The sequence below is a fragment of the Heloderma suspectum genome, chromosome 3 (genome assembly GCF_057233095.1).
Source record: "Heloderma suspectum isolate Gila_16-S chromosome 3, 16-S_ref, whole genome shotgun sequence".
In the NCBI taxonomy this organism is placed as follows: Eukaryota; Metazoa; Chordata; class Lepidosauria; order Squamata; family Helodermatidae; genus Heloderma; species Heloderma suspectum.
Genome location: NC_139460.1, coordinates 251392024 through 251417103, shown reverse-complemented (window position 1 = coordinate 251417103; position 25080 = coordinate 251392024). Strand labels below are relative to the sequence as shown.

The window sequence follows — 25080 nt, the reverse complement described above, 5'->3', positions numbered from 1 at the left end:
CTCTCCCGGGTTCCCACCAAACGTGCCTGTGACAGTGGTGAGACTGAGAGAAGGGCCTCCACAGAGGAGCTCAGGACATGGGCAGGTTCATAAGGGAGGATACAGTCTTTCAGATAACCTGGACTGGAGCCATATAGGGCTTTATAGGTCACAGCCAGCACTTTGAATTGTGCCCAGAAACAGACCGGAAGCCAGTGAAGCTGTTTTAACAAGGGAGTTGTATGTTCCCTGCAGCCAGCCCCAGTCAACAGTCTGGCAGCAGCTCTTTGGACCAGCTGCAGTTTCTGAACACTCTTCATAGGCAGCCCCACGTAGATCATGTTGCAGCAATCCAAATGGGATGTAACTAAGGCATGTGTCACCGTGGCCATATCAGACATCCCCAGAAATGGGTGCAGTTAGTGCACTAGTTTTAACTGTGCAAAACCACTCCTGGCCACCACTGAAACCTGAGCATCTAGGCTTAGGGCTGAATCCAGGAGCACCCCCAAACTGCGAACCTGAGTCTTCAGGGGGAGTGCAATCCCATCCAACACAGGCTGAATCCCTATTCCCTGATCTGCCATTCAACTGACCAGGAGCACCTCTGTCTTTTTTTTTTTTTAATATACTTTTAATTCTATTTTTTATCTTTATAAATGAAATAAGCAGTACCAACAACCTAATCATTATCTACAGTTTCCCAACAATACAGTATTTTTAGGAGGACACAGCAATAGTGAAAAAGAAAGACAGACAGACAGACAGACAGACAGAAGGAAAAGGAAGAAGAAAGCAAGAGAGAAAAAGAAAAAATATAAAGAAGTTACTTAAAAGGATTAAATTTAAACTCAATTACACACAAACTTCAAATACCATTCTACTTAAAAGTTATACCTATAACACTACCAATATTACAATTCAGTACAGCATAGATAATCAACCTTACATTTCAATATCATATCATCAGTTTTATAGCAAGGGAGCAGGCCTACAATTCATTTCTAATAACCATATATTGCCCTTCAGTTAACATATAAATAGTAAAGCTTAACAGTTTAACCAGACAAAAATATTACTAACCGAAGTCTCATAATAATGATAGTAATAATAATAAAAAGGAAGAACATTAAACAGGATAGGTAATAATAATAACAAATCACTAATAAATTTTATGCTATTATATAATAATAAAGCTTAAAATCAACCAGCCAGAAATACTACTTATCCTAGTATCATAATATTGATAATATTAATAATAATAATTAAAAAGAAAAAAATTATAAAGGATAAAAAAGAAGAAAAAATACAACAATCACTAATGTATTTTGTACTATCTATATTTTAGATAGTATCATTTCCAAATATATAAATGAGTGTGCACATTTCTATACACCCTCAGACAGTAGATTTAAGTACAGTATATCATATCCATTTTAAAGAGAAAAGATTTAAGAGAAAAAAAATGAGAGAAAAAAGATGGAGCAGTTATATATATATGAGCAGTTATCTCTGGCCTAGCCTGGATCTTACAGACTAAACATAGTCTTGTTTATAAATTCCAGTTCATGAGGCTGGAACAGAAGTCTCACGTGTTTTTCTGATTAGCCATATCTCTGCCATTTTGTGATTTAGAAACTTCTTCATCTGACCTTCAGAAAAAATGCAAAATGTAGCAGGATATTTTAAATGATATTGTAAGTTCATTTGTCTTGCCAAGTTTCTCGCCTGGTAAATTGCCTTCTTTTATCAGCAACTTCTTTGGTGTAATCTGGAAGTAACATAACTCTATCTTGTTTGGATCCCCAAAAAAGATTACCGCCCTCTCTTGCCAAATGCAAGATATAATTTTTTGTGGAGATTCTTGCAAATTGGACTATAATCATATAATCAGTCCCTTTGGCATTTGGCACACAGAATGCCTGCTCAATATCAAGTAAATAATCAGATGACACAGGGAGTATCTCATGCAGAAACCTATCTACAAAAGTAGACAAATTTACATCAGTAGGTAGATCTTTGATACCAATAATACGTACATTTGCCCTGTGCGTGAAAGCCTCAAGTTGGAAGATTCTGACAGACAAATTGTTGTAAAAAGCTTGTGATACAATCTCCTGCGCTGCCTGCCACCCAGTCTTGCAGCTCATTAACCTTCGCCTTCATCTTTTGCCAAGAAGTGTTAATTAAGTCCACAGCCCCTTGCAAGGCGGTGATGGAATTTTGAATTGTATCCAGCCTCTTTAGCCTGTTCAGCAAATTGCGAAGACAAAGTTTTTATCAGAGCAAGCAACTCCCCTGTATTTCCATCGCTTCTCAGAGCCTTTGCCACAGGAGGTGTAGGGGGGGTCGGTGGAGATCCTGCTCCTTTTTTCCTCCTTGACGTTGCCATCCTTCTCTTCAAATAGATCTTGCAGGTCCTCAAATATTGTTGGTATTCCTTAGTCCATAAACACTAATAACTACATTTGGAATTTGTCAGCCCTGTGTTCTCCTAATTAGATTGGAGTTTCAAAACAACTTTGAGCGATGTCTAAGCTCTGGCAGACTAACCTTGGAGTTCACCCCTTCTGCTTCTTCGCAAAATAAGCTGCTCTTCCAAGATTTCATCCAGATGCTGCTCTTGCTTCCCTTTTAATTCCAGGGGAAGATGAAAAGGTTTTTCAACCTTTTAAAAGCTGTTTGAGATAGCATCCCACGAAGCCTCCACAGAATGCTGCCAGGGCGACATGGCTCCAGACCGCATCAGGAGCATCTCTGTCTTGTCTGGATTAAGTTTCAATTTGTTCTCCCTCATCCAGTCCATCACTGATGCCTAACACTGGTTAAGGACAGAAACGGCTTCCTTGGAATCTGGTGGAGTGGAGTAGTAGAGCTGGGTGTCATCAACCAACTCCAAAACTCCGGACAACCTCTCCCAATGGTTTCATGTAGATATTAAATAGCATGGGGGACAGAACAGAACCCTGAAAGACCCCACAAGCTAACAGCCACGGAGTTGAACAGGCATCCCCCAAAACCACCTTCTGAGTTCGCCCCCCTAGGAAGGAATGGAGCCACTATAAAACAGTACCTCCAAGTCCCATCCCAGTGAGGTATCACAGAAGAATACCATGGTTGATGGTATCAAATGCCACTGAGAGGTCCAGCAGAACTAACAGGGACACACTCGCCCTGTCCAGTTCCTGGCCTAGGACATCCACCAAGGTGACCAAAGCTGTCTCCCTCCCACACCCAGGCCTGAAACCAGATTGAAATGGATCAAGATAATCCATTTCATCCAGGAACCCCTGGAGCTGGGAGGCCACCACATGCTCTAATACCTTGCCCAAAACTGATATGTTAGAGACTGGATGATAGTTACCTAGTATGGTGGTATTCAGGGAAGGCTTCTTCAACAGAGGTCTCACAACTGCCTCTTTTAAGTATAATGGAACAATGCCTTGTTCCAGAGAGGCATTAACCACTCCTATTGTCCACTCAGCCAGTCCTCCTCTGGCCTCTTTAATAAGCCAGGAGGGGCAAGGATCCAGCATGCATGTGGTGGCTCTCACCACTCCAAGAATCCTGTCCACATCCTCGGGCTGCACAAATTGAAAAGAATCCATCAACACTGAACAAGCAGGAGCCAAAGTGACATCCACAGGATCTGCATCAACTATAGCATCCAAGTCAGAAAGGATCCGAGCGATTTTCTCAGCAAAGTGCTGGGCAAATTGTTCACAGCAGGCTGTCGAGTGGTCAGAATTTTCAGCACTTGGGCCAGACTGTAGAAGGCCCCTGGCCACTCGAAACAGCTCTGCTGGCTGGCTCCCTGCAGATGCAATGGTGGCAGAAAAGAAAGACTTCTTTGCTGCCCTGACTGCCACGGAGTAGGCTTTCAGATAAGCTCTAGCCCGTGTTTGATCGGACTCGTTCCGAGTTTTCCGCCAACGTCTCTCTAGTCTCCATCTCATTTGCTTCATCGCCGCCAGTTCCCTAGAGAACCAGGGTGCTGGTCTGGTTCCACTCTGTGAGGGGGGACGCTCAGGAGCGAGTGTGTCCACCGCCCCAGCCATTTCCCTATTCCAGAGATCAGCCAGGGCTTCAACTAGGGGTGTATGAATCACTTATCCCATTCCGCTGGGGCCATCTGCGGTGGGGGGGGAGGCACTCCATCCCTCCCCCCGGAATCCTCCCCAGCCGGCTCTGCTCCACAGCGACTCCATGGAGCCTTCCGTCCGCTGCTGGGCTGCAGCTGCAAAGGGCAGCTGCTATAGTGGCCGCCATTTGTATCCCTGCAGAGGCCGTGATAGGCTACATATATATTTACGTAGCCGATCACAGCAAAAGCAAATGGCGTCCCTGCAGAGGCCGTGATAGGCTACATATATATTTACGTACCCTATCACGGCAAAAGGCAGGGATGCAAATGGCGTCCCTGCAGAGGCCGTGATAGGCTACATATATATTTACGTACGTAGGGATGTCAGAGAATTTCTCCACGAATCTCCACGAATCTCCATGAATGCACTGGCATTCGGCCCCTTGAAATTGGTGGAGAAATGGTCTGCCCCCCCGCCACCCCCCCGGGATGGGACTTACCTTGCTCAAATGTCCCTGGTGGTGGGGGCTCCGGCAGTGGTTCGGCGGCTGTGCGGCGGCGGCTGGTCTTCCGACCGGCTGCTGCCGCCGCCATTTCCAAGTAAAAAAAAACAAACAACAAACAAATGTGATAGGCTACGTAAAGATTTACGTAGCCTATCATGGCTAGATTTTTAAAAAACACCGTGATAGGCTACGTAAATGTTTACATAGCCTATCACGGCTGACTTTGGGGGGGGGAAGCGCGTACGCAAATGGCGGTGCCCATGGGCACCGCCATTTGCGTTCCTTAGTTTGGCACGTGTAGTCTACATAAACATTTACGTAGACTATGGCGAAAATAAGGGGAACGCAAATAGCGTTGCCCTTATTTTCACCGTAGTCTACGTAAATGTTTACGTAGACTACACGTGCCAAAATAAGGAATGCAAATGGCGGCGCCCATGGGCGCCACCATTTGCGTATGCGCTTTTTTTTTTTTAAAGTCAGCCATGATAGGCTACGTAAACATTTACGTAGCCTATCACGGCTGACTGCAGGGATGCAAACGGCGGTGGCTATGGCCGCCGCCATTTGCATCCCAGCAGGAGACGAGGTTTCACGGCCGGAGGGACGGGGTGCCTCCCCCCCAGCCAGAATTTCGGGGGGAGGGACAGAGCGCCTCCCCCCCACCACGAAGCAACCTTCGGGATCAGGTAAGGGACTTTCGTCCATCCCTATTACGTAGCCTATGAAGGCAAAAGGCAGGGATGCAAATGGCGTCCCTGCAGAGGCCGTGATAGGCTACATAAATACTTATGTAGCCTATAACGGCTAAAGTAAACAGGAAATGGCAGCCGCTGACTGCAGCAGCCATTTGCGGGGCAGCGGACGGCCGACAAAGGTAGGCTCCATTCCACATACATTTTGTGGGGTGGCGGGGGGGATTGCTCCGTTCCACCATGGACTCCAGGGGGCTGGATTCTAAAGAATCTGGTCTCACTGGAGTCCATGACTGAATCCTCTAACATCCCTAGCTAGTGATGTATGAAATTAACTCACCATTTCATCCGGGGTCATTCGCAGTGGGGGGAGGCTGTCCATTCCTCTCCCCGAAATTCTCCCCGACCAACTCCGCTCCATGGCGATTCTGCGGAGCCACCAGCCAGGGCACCTGCAGCTGGACATCCAGCCGCTGGGCTGCGCAGGGATGCAAATGGGACGCAAATATATTTATTTACGTAAATATATACATAGCCTATCATGGCAAAGGACAGGGATGCAAGTGGTGGCGGCTACGGCAGCTGCCATTTGCGTTCCTGTCTATTGCTGTGATAGGCTATGTATATATTTACGTAGCCTATCACAGCCTCCACAGGGACGCACATGGCATCCCTGCATTAGCCATGATAGGCTATGGAACTTAGGGATGGCAGAGAATTCTGCCACGGATTTAGGTGAATCCGTGGTGGAACGGCCTCCCACCCCCCACCCCCCCACGGATTCCCCCTGGGATGAAGCTTACCTGGGGCAGATGTTCCGGCGGTGGCTCCGGTGGCAGCGGCTGGTCTATCGACCGGCTGCCGTGGCCGCCATTTGCATCTGCTGTTTGCCGTCATAGGCTACGTAAATACTTATGTAAATAGTTACATAGCCTATCACAACAAGCAAAACAACAACAACAGTGTAAGCAAATGGCGGCGGCTACGGCGGCCGCCATTTGCGTTCCCTATTTTTCGCTGTTTTAGCTTACGTAAATATTTACGTAGGCTAAAACAGCGGGGGGGGGGAAGGAACACAAATGGCGCCCACTACGCAATTTGCATTCCCCTTTTTTTTCGCCATAATAGCCTACGTAAATATTTACGTAGGCTAAAATGGTGAAAAATAGGGAACACAAATGGCGGCCGCCATAGCTGCCGCCATTTGCGTACGCTGTTTTGTTTTGTTTTTCCCTGCCGTGATAGGCTACGTAAATACTTACGTAACCTATCACGGCAGCCTGGCTGGATGCAAATGGCAGCCACTACGGTGGCCGCCATTTGCATCCGCAGCAGCCAGTCCATGGCCGGAACTCCGGCTGCGGATGGGCAGGATTCCGGGAGGGGGGAGGACTGGATTGCCTCTCCCCCGTTGAGGATTCCGGGGGGAGGGACGGAGAGCCTCCCCCCCGCTGTGAATCAATCTGCGAAAAGGTAAGTGACTTTCGTACATCCCTAACGTAAATACTTATGTAGCCTATCATGGCAATTCGAAAAGAGGTGAATGGTGCTCCATTCAAGGAGCACCAGAACGGCCGACAAAGGTAGGCTCTGTTCTGGGCCCATTTCGTGGGGTGGTGGGGCAGGTGGCTTCATTCCACCATGGATTCCGGGGGGCCAAATGAGCTGGCATTTGGCCTCCCTGGAATCCGTGGCGAAATTCTCCAACATCCCTATCCCTAGTAGGGGTGTACGAAACCCTGCTTACCTGGCTCTGCCGGGTTTTGCAGGTGGGGGTAGGTGATCCGTTCCTCCCCCTGGAATCCTCGACGGGGCGGGGGGGAGGCGATCTGTTCCTCCCCTCCGGAATCCTGTCCGGCTGGTTCTGCTCTGTGGCCAGGCCGCGGAGCCGCTGGCCGGGCCAACCTTCAGTGGGGCCTCCAGCTGCTGCCAGGCTGCTGCAGACACAAATGGTATCCTGTGTAGGGGACACCATTTGCGTCCCTGCACTGGCCCGTGATAGGCTACGTAAATATTTACGTAGCCTATCATGGCTAAAGCAGGGACGCAAATGGCGTCCCCTATGCCATTTGGCATCTCCTATGCAATATCCCGCTTTAGCCGTGATAGGCTACGTAAATATTTACATAGCCTATCATGGCAAAAAAAAGGGAACGCAAATGGCGGCGGCTACAGCAGCCGCCATTTGCATTACCTTTTTTAGCTGTGATAGGCTATGTAAATATTTACGTAGCCTATCACAGCCTCCGCAGGGACGCAAATGGCGTTCCTGTGTTAGCCATGATAGGCTACATAAATATCTAAGATCAAGTCCTGGATGACTGCTGTCTTACTATTCACCGACCTGGCATTCACCAACAGTATTTTCAGCCCAGGGGGACTGCTGCCAAGGCTATCCAGGCTATTTGTATTGGGGGACCTCTTGGGGACAACCAGGACCCTGTTATAATCCCCGCTCCCCGGAACAAGCAACTGTCTCCCCCCACCATATCGCCCTCTGCTCTGTATAATTGTGATGGCTGCTCCCTGTGTCCCTTCATCTCCACTTCTTTCTTTGAAGCACATCCCTCAAAAGATAGATGTGTAACCAATACACCTCCACCCCTCCATTGACAAGGGGCAGGGCCCTCACCCTCGTGTTCCCCTGAAGTGGCTCCCCCAAAGGGGTGAACCCCTTTGGGGCCGCCCCTTTGGTGGCCGTCCCACCGATGGCTGTCCTGGCCCCGCAGGAGCCTAGCTTTTATGCCCCCCCAGCCCAGGAAGATGACACAGTTGGGCTGGGATGGGGTGGCAGTCCTGGGAGAAGCTGCTGAGTCAGGGCCTTAATCTTGCCAAGAGGCAGTACTCACAGTGATGTGATGGATCAGAAGTCCCAGAGGCAGGAGCAGAGGTAGCAGCAAGCAGCAGATTCCCTCTCCTTCCATCTTGCAGTTGTTCTTGGTTGGGGTCCTCCTCTCTCTTCCAAGGAAAGCTTTGTTTCATCATAAGCCACTGAATAACAAAGAGACAGAGACTCTTGTGGTCACAGGTTGTGACAGGAAAGAGAGAGTACACTTCTGTTACAAAATATCAGTCCTTAAACCTATGTCAGGGAGACCCAAGTTGTAACAATGTTTGTGTGGGGAAAACTCTGAGGAAAATGGAGTTTTTAAAGTATGAGAAGGGAAGGACTCTTGGAGAGATGTAAGAGTCTGAATCTCCCTTATGAGGGAAAGACAGTAGATGAATTAAAATTGATGTTAATAGATCACCTCAGAAGCAGAGGTGCTAGAGAGGGTGGGGGAAATCCACTAAGACATGCATATATAGAAATGTCATCTCAATACTTGGAATTTGAAAGAGAGAAGCTGAGGACAGAGATGCAAGAGAGAGAGAAATGCAACAGAAAGAGTGAGTGAGTGTGTGAGAGAGAACAAACTGGAGAAAATAAGACAGAGAGAGAGAGGAAAAACAGATAGCGAGATGAAATCTATTATTTCTTTGGCACTAGCAAATCAAAGGCTTGATTTATATTATTATTCTGCTTGTAATTCCTAAATGCTATTATATTTGTTTATTAGAATACTTTATATCCCACCTTCCCCTTCCCAAAGTAGCGGTCAACGTATCGAACATTAAAATATAACATGAATCAATAATTGAACAATCTAAACTCCTGTGTTTGCAACCCAAACAAGATATTCAGTTTCTCTGTGCAATCAATCCAAAATCTAAGCATTCCCACTTCGTTTTGATTCTTGTGCTTCGATGACCAACTTGTAGGATTCTTGCTTACACTTATGGTATTGGGATGGTTTTGTATGCAGCTAGAAGTGGCTATACATTGTGACAGTGAAATGACTCATACATCCTGCCACACTTATCAGAATTTTCAGACTTGCGAAGTTGCATCCTAGGTGCTGGGATAGAGAGCAGGAAGAAACTGGTTAGGTTGGCTGCATAAGATTCTCCTAGATTCTGCAATCCAGGACACAAAGTGATAAATCTGAGTGCCCCAGAAAGAAATGAAGGACGTTCTAGCATGGGATTTCATTATAGATTTCACTATAATGAATAGGGATCCTATTTTCCTGACACACACATTCCTCAATTATACCTTAGCTGCAGCTGCTGGACCCACTGCAATCTGAACAAGAGCAATGTATGCACAGGGATGGGACTGGATTATATTCACTTGCATCTGGGAATGAATGCAGGTTGTTTCCAGTCTGGAGATCCTTTTACTCACATAGAAGCCTCTGCATCTCTGGGCACTGTTGACTGGATCATTCCCATGGATTATAAGCCTCCAGTGCATAGACTATGCCCATGTCATGTCTATGTCCATAGAGTGTGCTAATAGTAGCAGATCTTTGGCTTAACTGTGTTAAAGATCTGAGTGCATATTTGTATAGTTAGAGGTGCACTATCACTTTGACTTAGATTGAAGACAGTTATAATATAGAAAGGGAGCTTAAACTTACACTGTTGTGAATATGCTGTTAGGTCTCTTTTTATATTAATATTTGTATCAAGTACACCACCAAAGTGAACACTGATATATCATTATGAGAAAGAAACAGCATAAGCTTCTCCTGTCTTCAGGAATGTGGCCAGTTATGGGGTGTTTCCTAGCTAGAGGAGGACCAGGAGAAGACAACAGCTTGTGACTGACAGGCAAAAAAGCATGGGGGGCAAGACTGATAGATTGTTTAATTAGTTAGCATGCTAGAAATCAGTAGAGAGAGATGAAAGCAGGTTCATACTATATTGCTTCTATATTTAAAACATATTTTATGTCTGCCTTCAACCTCGGTCAAAGTGATGGTGCATAGCATACACACCTCTTAAGCTGAAATGCTAGAGACTGATGTTACTATAAAGACTTGATGACCTAAGTGATGTGAGGTTCCTTTTTATATACTTGTCCAGCTTTAGTAAGCCAGCGTTTCACCGTTTAGGATGAATTCATCTCCTAAATGGCCTATTTTCTCATGCAATTTTATGGCTGTTCAAGGTATTTGATAGCAAGTTCTGTGAGTTAAAAGAAATTACCAAGTCATATATATTAGCTATTATATACATAATTATCTTTTAGAAATATAACCACTGTAATCATATTCCCACTACATTAGCAACGGGTAATCAAACACAATGTAATTACACACATTATGCTAGCTATATGTATTACATCATGTAACAATGATAGCTACACTCGTGGGAAGTTATCCCTTCACTATAAATGCTCACGTTACGTAAGAGTTCCACACTTTAGAGGTGTGTGTGGACGCAGTAATCACAGGCTCAGAATGGCTGCATATTTGGCATGCCCAGGGTATCATATGATTGTCTAGCTATAGCAAATTGCACTCGGTAATCTGTCTGTGTCTCTTTTAGTTATCTGACCCAGAATTCACATTCCTCATACGTTCAGCTCAGCGCTCTCTTTCATACCAAGAGCCTTTGTATTCCTCATGATCATGGGTGAAAATCTTAGTAGACTGAGCTAAGGATTCAGCTTCTTGAAGATTCCCTGTTCCTCTATTGTCCCATAATTCCCAGTCCTGTGTCCCTGTTGCTCCCTCAACCACAGTTTCCCTACTTTCTTGCTTTCCAGCATCACATTTAATTTTGTAATGTTCCAATGCATTTATTCTGAGCATGTGGTTGGTCGGACACAGATTTAATTTCACTGTGGTGCTACATTTGGATTTCAGCCTCCAGGTCAGATTTAGTAACATCACTGGCTTTTCAATCCCCCCCTCCTTTTATCTCAGCTGAGGTCAGTGTACTCATCCACCCTATGCTGAGCTAAAACTCTGATTTCACAAGCATACACAGCAAGAATAGCTCATCATATGTTCATGATACCTCTTTGAGTTGGACGTGATAATTTGAACCACTTTCCACAGGCAGGTTAGCTCAGCTGTTATTATGGAAAGGTACTTTTTTCCCACCAGATATGCTGTTTCTAGTTTTGCATGTAGTATATCAAACTGAAGTTAGGCTTGATACCCAGCTCTTCCTCCTGCAGGTCTTGCAGACTTCCTGTAATTTTGTTGACAGCCTCATCCTCGCTTCCATAATTCTGACATCTTTAAAAGGTCAGGTCATATAAACAGAGCGTATATATATATATATATATATATATATATATTCATTTGCACAACTTGTTTAATCACCATTGACAGAAAAGCATGTTAACAGAATTTTGGTAAGTTGTAAATTTTTCCTTTCATGTTCCTTGCAATTCATTGCCTTTAACCTTTCAGTGTGCCTTTCCACATATTCTCTCACATCTTCGACCGCATTCAAAGAATAGGAATTCAGTGGTGTTAAAGATTCTTCAATGCTTTCATATTTTATTTCCCAGAAAAATAGGCTTTTCAAAGGATAACTTTCTAAAACTTTCTTCATTTCCATTGCAGATTACATTAAAGAGAAAAGAAGGTGATCATTTACACCTGCTTCAGATTTTTTCCTCTAACAAAAGTTTTGATTTTGTATTTTATTGGTTCTAAGAACATTAAAGTCAAATTGGCTGGTTGAGAAGAAGCTGGTGGGGTTTTTTTTAAGGTAAGGGATAGGGTGCAACGTGGTGGTGGGAAGGGGAACAGGGGGTGCAATGGAGTAAGGGGAATGGGGGCACCATGCAGTAGAAAGAAGAGAGATGTGATGCAGTGGGAAGAAGGGGGACGGGGTGTGTGATCTGGCAGCACCACATGGGCTCTCTCACCTCAGGCAGCGCGGCTTGTGGTGGATGAAAAGGAGCCGGGTGGAATCTATGATGGGCAAACGGTGGTTGAAAGAGTGGTTCCTGCCACAGCTTCACCCATTGAAAAGTCACAGAAGTTCCTTAAAAACCACACACAGCCACAGTGACAACAAAACATGGGTGGCCATCGAAGAAGAATGATGAGCACTAGCAAGGCATTCTATTCTAATAATGTCCTTGTGCGGAGGATCGCAGCACCCAATTCCATAGTAAAAACACAGAATTAATGACAATTACGCACACACAGATCAGGCCCTGCCCCTCCCAAACACACACATCATGTCATGGGAAAGGTATCTTAAAGGAATAGACAGGGATCCATGGAAAACTCAGCTGTGGTTACCAGTCAACAAAGAAACAAATGAAAAACATGTGAGAAAAGCATTTATTACACAAACAACCTTTCCACATGAAAATGAACAGTGCCACATAATGGACATAAAATAGAAAGTAATTTTAAGAACTGGGACTTGAGTTTGCTTATTTTCCTCATCCCTCCTCATCCTTTTTTTCCTTTTGTCTCATGTCTTTAAGAACGTATGCCTATGGTTAGGGACTGTCTTGTTTGCTCTAGGATTCTTGTCACCTGAAGAGCAGGGTAAAAATTCTATAAACAAATGAACAAATAAAGTGACTCCAATTCTGCTACTTACCTACAACAACCAGGGCACAATCCTATCAGGATAGGTGACCACCTATCCAGTGCAGGGCAGGAGCAGCACAGAGGGGATCTTTAGCTGCCCTGCATTCATAGCTAGATGGCCAATTTCTGCTGTCTAGCCACAGGAGGTTGGAGTGGGGTGGGAGGCAGATGCCGGATGACACAAAGGAAGTGTTGTAAAGGCACTTCCACCATCCCCGCCCACAAGAATGCCCCATTTTCGCTGCTCTGCACTGCTCTTATGAGCGCGGGGCCAACCCGCACTGCCTACAAGGCAGCGTGGGAGGGGGTGGAGGCCAGTTCTCAGGGAACTGACCTATCCTATGACCATCTAGCCGCTGACTAGTGGCTATAGGATTGCGCCCTAAGAAACTTCTTTTTCCAGGCTTTTAAATATTAACATATTTTATAGTGTAATCCTATAAAGAAGGATTACTCAGAAGTAAGCCCAACTGAGTTCAGCGGGGTTTACTCCTCTCTAAGTGTGGATAGGATTGCTGTCTTAATGATCTATAGATCCTTTGGATATCTTTGACGTTTTGAGATCTATGACATTTCTGGTGCTGCTATGAGCCATGTTGTATTGATGTTATTTGTTGCTGGTTTTTGCTGAACTGAAATTTCTCAGAGTACATTTTTCTTTTTCTCTATCCGATTCTCCCCCTTCATGGATCACTGCCTTGTTGTGGCGAAGGGGCTTGCGTAACTCAGTGAAGCCATAAGCTATGCCGTGCAGGGCCACCCAAGACGGACAGGTCATGGCAGAGAGTTCTGACAAAATGTGGTCCACTGGAGAAGGAAATGGCAACCCACTCCAGTATTCTTGCCAAGAAAACCCCATGGAACGTATCACAACAAAGGTTAAAAGAGATGACGCTGGAAGATGAGCCCCTCAGGTCGGAAGGTGTCCAATATACTACTGGGGAAGAGCAGAGGGAATTTCCAAGTAGCGCCAGAAAGAGTGAAGCGGCTGGGCCAAAGCCAAAAGGACACTCAGCTGTGGATGTGTCTGGTGGTAAAAAGAAAATCCGATGCTGTAAAGAACAATATTGTTTAGGAACCTGGAATGTCAGATCAATGAATCAAGGTAAGCTGGAGGTGGTCAAACATGAGATGGCAAGATTGAACAGCGACATCTTGGGAATCAGCGAACTAAAATGGACAAGCATGGGCGAATTTAATTCAGGTGACCATCGTATCTAATATTGTGGGCAAGAATCCCTTAGAAGAAATGGAGTAGCACTCATAGTCAATAAAAGGGTGGGAAAAACAGTACTGGGGTACAATCTTAAAAATGATAGAATGATCTCAGTATGAATCCAAGGCAAACCATTCAACATCACAGTAATTCAAGTCTATGCCCAACCACTGAGGCCGAAGAAGCTGAGGTTGATCGATTCTATGAAGACCTACAACACCTTCTAGAACTAACACCAAAAAAAGATGTCCTCTTCATCATAGGGGATTGGAATGCCAAAGTAGGAAGTCAAGAAATCACCGGGATAACAGGCAGGCATGGCCTTGGTGTACAAAATGAAGCAGGACAAAGGCTAATAGAGTTTTGCCAAGAGAACACGCTGATCATAGCAAACACTCTTTTCCAACAGCACAAGAGACGACATGGACATCACCAGATGGTCAATATCGAAATCAGATTGATTATGTCCTTTGCAGCCAAAGATGGAGAAGCTCCATACAGTCAGTAAAAACAAGACCTGGAGCTGACTGTGGCTCAGATCATGAGCTTCTTGTTGCAAAATTTTGGCTTAAATTGAAGAACGTAGGGAAAACCACTAAACCATTCAGGTATGACCTAAATCATATCCCTGATGAATATACAGTGGAGGTGAGGAATAGATTTCAGGGATTAGACCTGATAGACAGAGTGCCTGAGGAACTGTGGACGGAGGTCCATAACATTGTTCAGGAGGCAGCAACTCAATCCATCCCAAAGAAAAAGAAATGCAACAAAGCCAAGTGGCTGTCTGATGAGTTTTACAAGTAGCTGAGGAAAGAAGGGAAGCAAAAAGCAAGGGAGAAAGGGGAAGATATAACCAACTGAATGCAGAGTTCCAGAGAATAGCAAGGAGAGACAAGAAGGCCTTCTTAAATGAACAATGCAAAGAAATTGAGGAAAACCACAGAATGGGAAAGACTAGAGATCTCTTCAAGAAAATCGGAGATCTCAAGGGAACGTTTTGTGCAAAGACGGGCATGATAAAGGACAAAGAAGGCAGGGACCTAACAGATGCAGATGAGATTAAGAAGAGGTGGAAAGAATACACAGAAGAACTATACAGGAAAGATCTGAATGTCCCTGATAGCCATGATAGTGCAGTCACTGAACTTGAGCCAGATATCCTTGAGAGTGAAGTCAAGTGGGCCTTAGGAAGCATTACTAACAACAAAGCTAGCGGACATGACAGTCTTCCAGCTGAGCTATTTAAAATCCTAAAAGATGATGCTGTTAAAGTGCTGCATTCAATATGCCAACAAATTTGGAACACTCAACAATGGCCGCAAGACTGGAAAAGGTCAGTTTACATTCCAATTCCAAAGAAGGGCAACGCCAAAGAGTGTTCAAACTACCGCACAATTGCGCTCATTTCACATGCCAGCAAGGTGATGCTCAAAATCCTACAAGCTAGGCTTCAGCAGTATGCGAATCGAGAACTACCGGAAGTACAAGCTGGGTTTCGAAGAGGCCGAGGAACTAGAGATGAAATCGCCAACATTCGCTGCATCATGGAGAAAGCAAGAGAATTCCAGAAAAACGTCTATTTCTGCTTCATTGACTACGCTAAAGCCTTTGATTGTGTGGATCACAACAAACTGTGGCAAATTCTTAAAGTGATGGGAGTACCAGACCACTTTGCCTGTCTGAGAAACCTGTACGAGGGTCAAGAAGCAACAGTAAGAACCAGACATGGAACAATCAAGTGGTTCAAAATTGGGAAAGGAGTACGACAAGGCTGCATATTGTCACCCTGCTTATTTAACTTATATGCAGAGTACATCATGAGAAATGCCGTGTTGGATGAATCAGAGGTCGGAATTAAGATTGCTGGGAGAATTATCAACAACCTCTGATATGCAGACGATACCACCCTAATGGCAGAAAGCGAAGAGGATCTCAAGAGCCTCTTGTTGAGGGTGAAAGAGGAGAGTGCAAAAGCTGGTTTGAAACTCAACATTAAAAAACTAAGATCATGGCATCTGGCCCCATCACTTCCTGGCATATAGAAGGGGAAGAAATGGAAGCAGTGACAGATTTTACTTTCTTGGGCTCCAAGATCACCGCAGACGGTGACTGTAGCCATGAAATTAAAAGACGCTTGCTCCTTGGGAGGAAAACTATGGCAAACCTAGACAGCATAGTCAGAAGCAGAGACATCACCTTGCCGACAAAGGTCCGTCTAATCAAAGCTATGGTTTTCCCAGTAGTAATGTATGGCTGTGAGAGCTGGACTATAAGGAAGGCTGAGCGCCGAAGAATTGATGCTTTCGAACTGTGGTGCTGGAGAAGACTCTTACGAGTCCCCTGGACTGCAAGTAGGTCAAATCAGTTAATCCTAAAGGAAATCAACCCTGAGTGCTCATTGGAAGGACAGATACTGAAGCTGAAGCTCAAATATTTTGGCCACCTAATGCGAAGAGAAAACTCCCTGGAAAAGACCCTGATGCTGGGAAAGACTGAAGGCAAAAGGAGAAGGGGACGGCAGAGGATGAGATGGCTAGATAGCATCACCGATGCAATTAATATGAACTTGAGCACGCTCTGGGAGAGAGAGCAGGACAGGAAGGCCTGGTGTGCTATGCTCCATGGGGTAACGTCGAAGAGTCGGACACGACTGAACGACTGAACAACAACAACAACAACATCCGATTCTCACCTCCAGAAAAAGAAGGCTACTTTGTAGCATTTGCTCTGGATGTCCTCCACCACTTTATTATGACAGCCACCTTTCCCTGGGATACTGTTCAGTCATTGTGGGGAATGTAAAATGGCAGGGAGGCTGCCCAAAGCATTTTGGTACTGTTCCCATTTCGAGCGAGCTCAGAGAAATCACATGACAAATGATATCATCAGGCCCAATTTGGCTGGAATCTTATTCAATAGCTACTTAGAATGAGTGAAACATCAATTGCTTACATGGGGAGTCTGCATGAGGTTCAGTGCCATCATACCTGAAGGGACCCCAGGTTGGTACAACAAGTAATTCTTACTAGGCTTAGCTTCAGGGCTTCTGTTGGATTGCGAGCTCAGAGAAATCACATGACAAATGATATCATCAGGCCCAATTTGGCTGGAATCTTATTCAATAGCTACTTAGAATGAGTGAAACATCAATTGCTTACATGGGGAGTCTGCATGAGGTTCAGTGCCATCATACCTGAAGGGACCCCAGGTTGGTACAACAAGTAATTCTTACTAGGCTTAGCTTCAGGGCTTCTGTTGGATTAGTTATTGTGTATGTGGCCTAACTGTGTGAAGACTTCACTTTGGAGCTACTTTGGTATTCCATAAACAACAAGAAGAAAGAAACAAGGAAGCTTCTTTCTCCAGAGAGCAGCTTGTTTTGCATCCTACACTTGTTTAGGGCCAATATGCATAACCAAACTCCATTATACCCAAAGAGCTTTCAATTGTGCTTTGTGCATTGAAAACAATACTGTGGGAGCTGGGAGGTATTCCAATCCACTATAAATTATGAATTGTCTTGTTTATCAAGTAAAAGGAATCTCCCTTGGCTTTGAGGTTTGTTTTCTTTTTATCAGGAACTCTTTTATTTTTCCTTGCATATTCCTTTTGCCTTTTGGCCTTCTCTCTCTTTTTTTCTCCCTGCCTCCTCTAAGATTGAGTAATTGAGCCTGAAGGATCATACAAATCATGTAATTAAGGAACAATGCACACAAAAGAGAGTTCTGGCAGGATCAATTTGTTCGTTAATATCCTGAGGCAAAAAGCCCAGGCCAGATAAGAGTCCTTTGCCACATTGAAAAAATTATCATTATGATTCAAGGATGGTTTGGGAGAAGATTATTCCATTCTAGGCAATAACAAATGAACAAATGCAGTCTAGCGGTTGGTTTGTGGAGGCAAAGAGGTGGGTTTTGGGACTGAACTGAGGCAGGAAGCGGCTATCAAAGTATTAAACCCAAACCCAGAGTGGCTCCTAAGAGAATTAATGTGTCCAACTCAGCTCTCACACCAGGGTAAAAACACAGCCTCTTCACAGGGATTAGTAAAGATAAATATACACTGGAGTTATGTTATACACTAACATTAAAAATATGTTTTAAGACTGGTAGTTGCAGGTTGGCCACTTGCGTATCGTCAAGAAGAAGGAATGCATCACCAAAACAAAGGACAAAAGAAGACACCAATTTGCATAAGATTTCCATATGTGTGTGCAAAGTTAGAAATAACTACATTTTTAAGGAAATTGTTAAGACTCAATGTTCTTATAGGTCCCTCCCAACCCTACTATTCTATGATTCTATGGAATACAACGTATCTTACCTTAGTGAAGAATATTGACTAGGAGACCTGTGTGCCCGCTCAGTCTACCATGGAGCCACTCAGTGTTGATGGGAAACTTCAAGGCCCCTGCTGCTCTCTTTCCTTATGGTCATTTGACTTCGAATCAGACTTGGCCTAGACACCTTTTCAAAAGAGGACCCTGTCCTGCTATGGCTGGCTGAGTCAGATTCAGCCCTGGCACCAACCCATTTGCAGTCAGCAGGCAGGCAAAAGCTCGAAGCTTTTATCCATTCACCTGGGGGCGTCCAACAGCAGGGTCTTATCAGGAGCATGAGAAAGCATTCCAAGAAGAACTGAAGAAGATAGATCAAGGAAGCAGAACTAGAAGCAGAAATAAAGATGCAAGAAATAAAGAAGCAGAAATAAAGATGCAAGAAATAAAGTTGCAAGCTGTTAGCATTAGCTTCAGAGTTTCCCTACTTCTGAGGAGACCCTGGCTCTTGCGTAGACCTTTACTCTAGAGCAAGCTTTTATTCTCAAGAAGCCTGGGTGCTGCAGTCTTTGAGGTGCGCGCTTTGCCTTTGAGTGGTGGCCTCTGCCTCCACCTTCTGGCACCGGCATGCTCTAGGGCTGGGTGGATGTGTGGCCTCCTACTCAGACTCTGCAGGGGAGGTACAACCCTCGGGGAGAGGGGCTCCCAGGGGTTCCTCAGAGTCTACCAGTGCTGGAGGACCTGATGTAACTTCTCTGGAGGTGCATGGGGTAATGGAAGAGTCAGGAGGACCTGTAGGATCATTAGGCTCCGTAGTATATGCATCCTCATCTGAAAAGTCACCCTGGCCAGGATTGGGGTCAGGCATGACAGACACCTTCAAGTAGAGGGCTGCCCTCTGCAAACTTTCCAAAAGAGAGGGCTGTCCTCTGTAAAGTAGGGCACCTGGCCACCTCAGTATGTGTTTCAAAGTAGTCAGGGTTGGGTAAGATACTGTTCAAATTTATTTGCCAGTGAGGTCAGTAAGCAGTCATCTAGTCTTATCACAGTTATGTGCAATATAAGGATCCTGGAGGGATTCCAAACACTTAGGCTAAAAATTGAAAATGACGTTAATACATTGCAAAACTGGATGGATAACAACCAGATGCATAGAATTATTGTTTCCAACACTCAAGCAGGAAATGTACTCTCCTATTGGGACAGACAACGGCTCTTGGGGTCTCAGCTCTAGTCTCATGCTGTGCAACTAGTAATGGCCCTGGATGGGAATATGTATTCCCCCCTTTGGCATCCAAAGGTGCATCCAGCCAGGTCAATGGGGCCCATGATGCACAGCTATTATATGTGCATCACAGCTTTACAGATGTGTAGCCAACCTGAGCAATTCTCCTCTATTGAGCATTCACCAGAAAGATAAAATACGTACCACAAGCTAAACAATAGCAGAAAACAGGTGAAAAATATTATCTTGTTACGGGACAATAATGGTGATAGGTCCCTATAGCAACAAGTCTTCATGTACTCAGTGGATATATAAGCTCCCCATTAAAACAGAACACAAAAGGTGTAGTTGGTGATAAGAAGAAATCCTTCCTATAGTTTTTAGAAATGTGGAAGAATCTGAAAACAAGCTCAGCTAAGCAACCGGAAAGGTCTGTTTGTATACTTCCTGCAAAAGCATCAGTGTTTGTACTCTTTCCTGAATTGCAGTACCAATGCCCAAGGGTAATACTAAAGCTGGAAGTCACCGGTGTGTGGTGAAGGGGGGCTGGGTGAAAAGCAAGAAAACAATAATGAGAATTGTGTTTGATGGTCGGCAAACAGAAAAATGCAGCAAGAACAGCCAAGTGTCTTTGTTTCTATTCCATTTTTTCCAAGTTTCTTCATTCTCAGCCAATCTAGAAGATCACAATAAATTCCACAGGGGGACGGGAGGCAAGGAGAGAGAATCAAGACTCCTATTGGAGCCAAGTAAAAGTCATTTGGAGCTCATGCCTGGGTAAACCCAAAACTACCAGCAACAGGAAGGCCTAGGGAACTGGACAAAAATGCAACTTGTTTCCCACTCAAAATTCATGTTGCTGTTAGGGATGGCGGAGAATTCTGCCATGGATTCCAGTGAGGCCGGATTCTTTAGAGACGGCACTTACCGAATCCGCCCCAGGATGGCACTTACCTGGGGCGGATTCGGCAGCGGATGCGGCGGTGGCAGCTCCGGCAGCGGCTGCTCTCCTGGCTGGCCGCAGCAGGGCTGCTGCCGCCGCCATTGCCATCCTTGGACCGTGATAGGCTACGTAAGAATTTACAAAGCCTATCACGGCTAATGTCAAAAAAACCCAAACATACGCAACATATGCAAATGGCAGCAGCTATGGTGGCCACCATTTGCGTTCCCTATTTTTCGCTGACTTATCTTACATAAATATTTACGTAGGCTAAAACTGCAAAAACTAAAGGAACGCAAATAGCATCCACTACGCTATTTGCGTTCCCCTTTTTTTTCACTGTTTTATCTTACGTAAATATTTACGTAAGATAAGTCAGGGAAAAATAGGGAATGCAAATGGCGGCCGCCATAGCCACCACCATTTGCGTATGCTGCGTGTTTTTGGTTTTTTTGATGTTAGCCATGATAGGCTACGTAAATTCTTACGTAGCCTATCATGGCTGTCTAGCTGGACGAAATGGCGGCTGCTACAGCAGCTGCCATTTGCGTCTGCACCAGGCCGTCCGCAGCCAGAAATCTGGCTGCGGACGGCCCTGGCTGGCTGCTCTGCGGCCTGGCCATGGAGCAGAGCCGGCCATCGAGGATTCCGGGGGGGAGGACCGGATCGCCTCCCCCCAGTCGAGGATTCCGTGGGGAGGGACGGAGCAAAGGTAAGTGAGTTTCGTACATCCCTAGTTGCTGTTATTACTGAAATTTGTACAGTGCTTTCAAGTGTTCAGAGTGCATCACATACATTATCTAGTTGTAATCCTTACAATCACCCTATACTAGGGATGGCGGAGAATTTCTCCCCGAAACTTCAGGGGGCCGAGCGGCAACGTGTTCGGCCCCCCAAACAAGTTTCGGGGAGAAATCCTCTGCACCCCCCCTGCACCCCGCACCCCCCCCCGGGACGGGACTTACCTTCGCCGAATGTCCCTCCCAGCAGCGGGTCCGGCCGGCGGTTCGGCGGGTGTTCGTGCGGGGCGGGAGCAGCAGCCGGTCTTTCGACCGGCTGCCGCCGCCACCATTCCAATAAAAGAAAAAAAAAATGCCCCCGTGATAGGCTACGTGACGATTAACGTAGCCTATCACGGCTAGATTTGCAAAGTCAGCCGTGATAGGCTATGTAAATCGTCACGTAGCCTATCACGGGTGACTTAAAAAATAAAAAAAAAGCGTGTACGAATAATGGCGGCCCCCATAGGGAGCCGCCATTCCTGTTCCTTATTTGGTCGCTGTAGTCTACGTAAAGATTTACGTAGAGTACGGCGACCAAATAAGGAACGCGAATGGCGGCTCCCTATGGGGGCCGCCATTAGCGTATGCGCTTTTTTTTTTTTTTAAGTCACCCGTGATAGGCTACGTGACGATTAACGTAGCCGATCACGGCTGACTTTGCAGATCTAGCTGTAATAGGCTACGTTAATCATCAAGTAGCCTATCACGGGGGCGTTTAAAAAAAAAAAATAAATTCGAGTTCGCGGCCGGGCGAGGCGGGAAGCCTCCCCCCCGGCCTGAATATCGGCCAGGGCGAGGCGGGAAGCCTCCCCCCCCAGCCTGAACTTCGCGGGGGGAGCAGCGAAGCGCCTCCCCCCCACCACGAACAAGCTTCGAAGAAAGGTAAGTGACTTTTGTCCACCCCTACCCTATACATTATGTAAGTATTATTATCCTCCATACCGCAGATTGGGGCTAAAGCTGAGAAAGGGCATCTCTTGTTGTTCTTCAGTCGTTCAGTCATGTCCGATTCTTCGTTACCCCATGGAGCATAGCATGTCAGGCCTTCCTGTCCTCCACTCTCTCCCAGGGTGTGCTCAAGTCCATATTCATTGCATCAGTGATACTATCTAGCCATCTCTGCCGTCCCCTTCTCCTTTTGCCTTCAGTCTTTCCCAGCATCAGGGTCTTCCAGGGAGTTTTCTCTTTGCATTAGGTGGCCAAAATATTTGAGCTTCAGCTTCAGTATCTGTCCTTCCAATGAGCACTCAGGGTTGATTTCCTTTAGGATTGACTGATTTGACCTCCTTGCAGCCCAGGGGACTCATAAGAGTCTTCTCCAACACCACAGTTCGAAAGCATCAATTCTTCGGCGCTCAACCTTCCTTATAGTCCAGCTCTCACAGCCATACATTACTACTGGGAAAACCATAGCTTTGATTATGCGGACTTTTGTCGGCAAGGTGATGTCTCTGCTTCTTACTATGCTGTCTAGGTTTGCCATAGCTTTCCTCCCAAGGAGCAAGCGTCTTTTAATTTCATGGCTAAAGTCACCGTCTGTAGTGAACTTGGAGCCCAAGAAAGTAAAATCTGTCACTGCTTTCATTTCTTCCCCTTCTATATGCCAGGAAGTGATGGGGCCAGATGCCATGATCTTCGTTTTTTTAATGTTGAGTTTCAAACCAACTTTTGCACTCTCCTCTTTCACCCTCAACAAGAGGCTCTTGAGATCCTCTTCGCTTTCTGCCATTAGGGTGGTATTGTCTGCGTATCTGCATTGATAATTCTCCCGGCAATCTTAATTCTGACCTGTGATTCATCCAACCTGGCATTTCTCATGATTTATTCTGCATATAAGTTAAATAATCAGGGCGACAATATGCAGCCTTGTCATACTCCTTTCCCAATTTTGAACCACTTGGTTGTTCCATGTCTGGTTCTTAGTGTTGCTTCTTGACCCTCGTACAGGTTTCTCAGACAGGCAAGGTGGTCTGGTACTCCCATCTCTTTCAGAATTTGCCACAGTTTGTTGTGATCCACACAATCAAAGGCTTTAGTGTAGTCAATGAAGCAGAAATAGACGTTTTTCTGGAATTCTCCTGCTTTCTCCATGATCCAGCGAATGTTGTCGATTTGATCTCTAGTTCCTCGGCCTCTTCAAAACCCAGCTTGTACTTCCGGTAGTTCTTGGTTCACATACTGCTGAAACCTAGCTTGTAGGATTTTGAGCATCACCTTGCTGGCATGTGAAATGAGCGCAATTGTGTGGTAGTTTGAACACTCTTTGGCGTTGCCCTTCTTTGGAACTGGAATGTAAACTGACCTTTTCCAGTCTTGGCCACTGTTGAGTGTTCCAAATGTGTTGGCATATTGAGTGCAACACTTTAACAGCATCATCTTTTAGGATTTTAAATAGCTCAGCTGGAAGACTGTCATGTCCGCTAGCTTTGTTGTTAGTAATGCTTCCTAAGGCCCACTTGACTTCACTTTCGAGGATGTCTGGCTCAAGTTCAGTGACCGCACTATCGTAGCTATCAGGGACATTCAGATCTTTCCTGTATAGTTCTTCTGTGTATTCTTTCCACCTCTTCTTAATCTCATCTGCATCTGTTAGGTCCCTGCCTTCTTTGTCCTTTATCATGCCCGTCTTTGCACAAAATGTTCCCTTGAGATCTCCGATTTTCTTGAAGAGATTTCTATTCTTTCCCATTCTATTGTTTTCCTCGATTTCTTTGCATTATTCATTTAAGAAGGCCTTCTTGTCTCTCCTTGCTATTCTCTGGAACTCTGCATTCAGTTGGATATATCTTCCCCTTTCTCCCTTGCTTTTCGCTTCCCTTCTTTCCTCAGCTACTTGTAAAGCCCCATCAGACAGCCACTTTGCTTTCTTGCATTTCTTTTTCTTTGTGATTGATTGAGTTGCTGCCTCCTGAACAATGTTACGGACCTCTGTCCATAGTTCCTCAGGCACTCTGTCTATCAGGTCTAATCCCTGAAATCTATTCCTCACCTCCACTGTATATTCATAAGGGATATGATTTAGCTCATACTTGAATGGTTTAGTGGTTTTCCCTACGTTCTTCAATTTAAGCTGAAATTTTGTAACAAGAAGCTCATGATCTGAGCCACAGTCAGTTCCACATCTTGTTTTTACTGACAAGTAAAAACAAGTACTCTCCATGTGTAGAGCTTCTCCATCTTTGGCTGCAAAGGACATAATCAATCTGATTTCAATATCGATCATCTGGTGATGTCCATGTGTAGAGTCTCCTCTTGTGCTTTTAGAAAAGCGTGTTTGCTATGATCAGCGTGTTCTCTTGGCAAAACTCTATTAGCCTTTGTCCTGCTTCATTTTGTACACCAAGGCCATGCTTGCCTGTTATCCCGGTGATTCCTTGACTTCCTACTTTAGCATTCCAATCCCCTATGATGAAGAGGACATCTTTTTTTGGTGTTAGTTCTAGAAGGTGTTGTAGGTCTTCATAGAACCGATCAACCTCAGCTTCTTCAGCCTCAATGGTTGGGCATAGACTTGAATTACTGTGATGTTGAATGGTTTGCCTTGGATTTGTACTGAGATCATTCTGTCATTTTTGAGATTGTACCCCAGTACTGCTTTTCCCACCCTTTTGTTGACTATGAGTGCTACTCCATTTCTTCTAAGGGATTCTTGCCCACAGTAGTAGATACAATGGTCATCTGAATTAAATTTGCAAATGCTTGTCCATTTGAGTTCGCTGATTCCCAAGATGTCGATGTTCAATCTTGCCATCTCATGTTTGACCACCTCCAGCTTACCTTGATTCATTGATCTGACATTCCAGGTTCCTAAACAATATTGTTCTTTACAGCATCGGACTTTCTTTTCACCACCAGACACATCCACAGTAGAGTGTCCTTTCGGCTTTGGCCCAGTCGCTTCACTCTTTCTGGTGTACTTGGAAATTCCCTCTGCTCTTCCCCGGTAGTATACTGGACACATTCCGACCTGAGGG

General features: G+C 45.2%; 1 protein-coding gene across 1 annotated transcript in view; it reads right to left on the bottom strand.

The window, feature by feature from the left end:
- The window catches only part of LOC146351029 (uncharacterized), a 34551-nt gene that overhangs the window by 1099 nt on the left and 8372 nt on the right, over positions 1-25080 (bottom strand). Inside the window, exons 3-4 of the mRNA XM_084845669.1 lie at positions 8114-8255; positions 3214-4069 (exon numbers count right to left, since the gene is read on the bottom strand). Coding sequence (XP_084701795.1) covers positions 3214-4069; positions 8114-8255 — 998 coding nt within the window. The remainder of the gene's footprint in view (positions 1-3213; positions 4070-8113; positions 8256-25080) is intronic.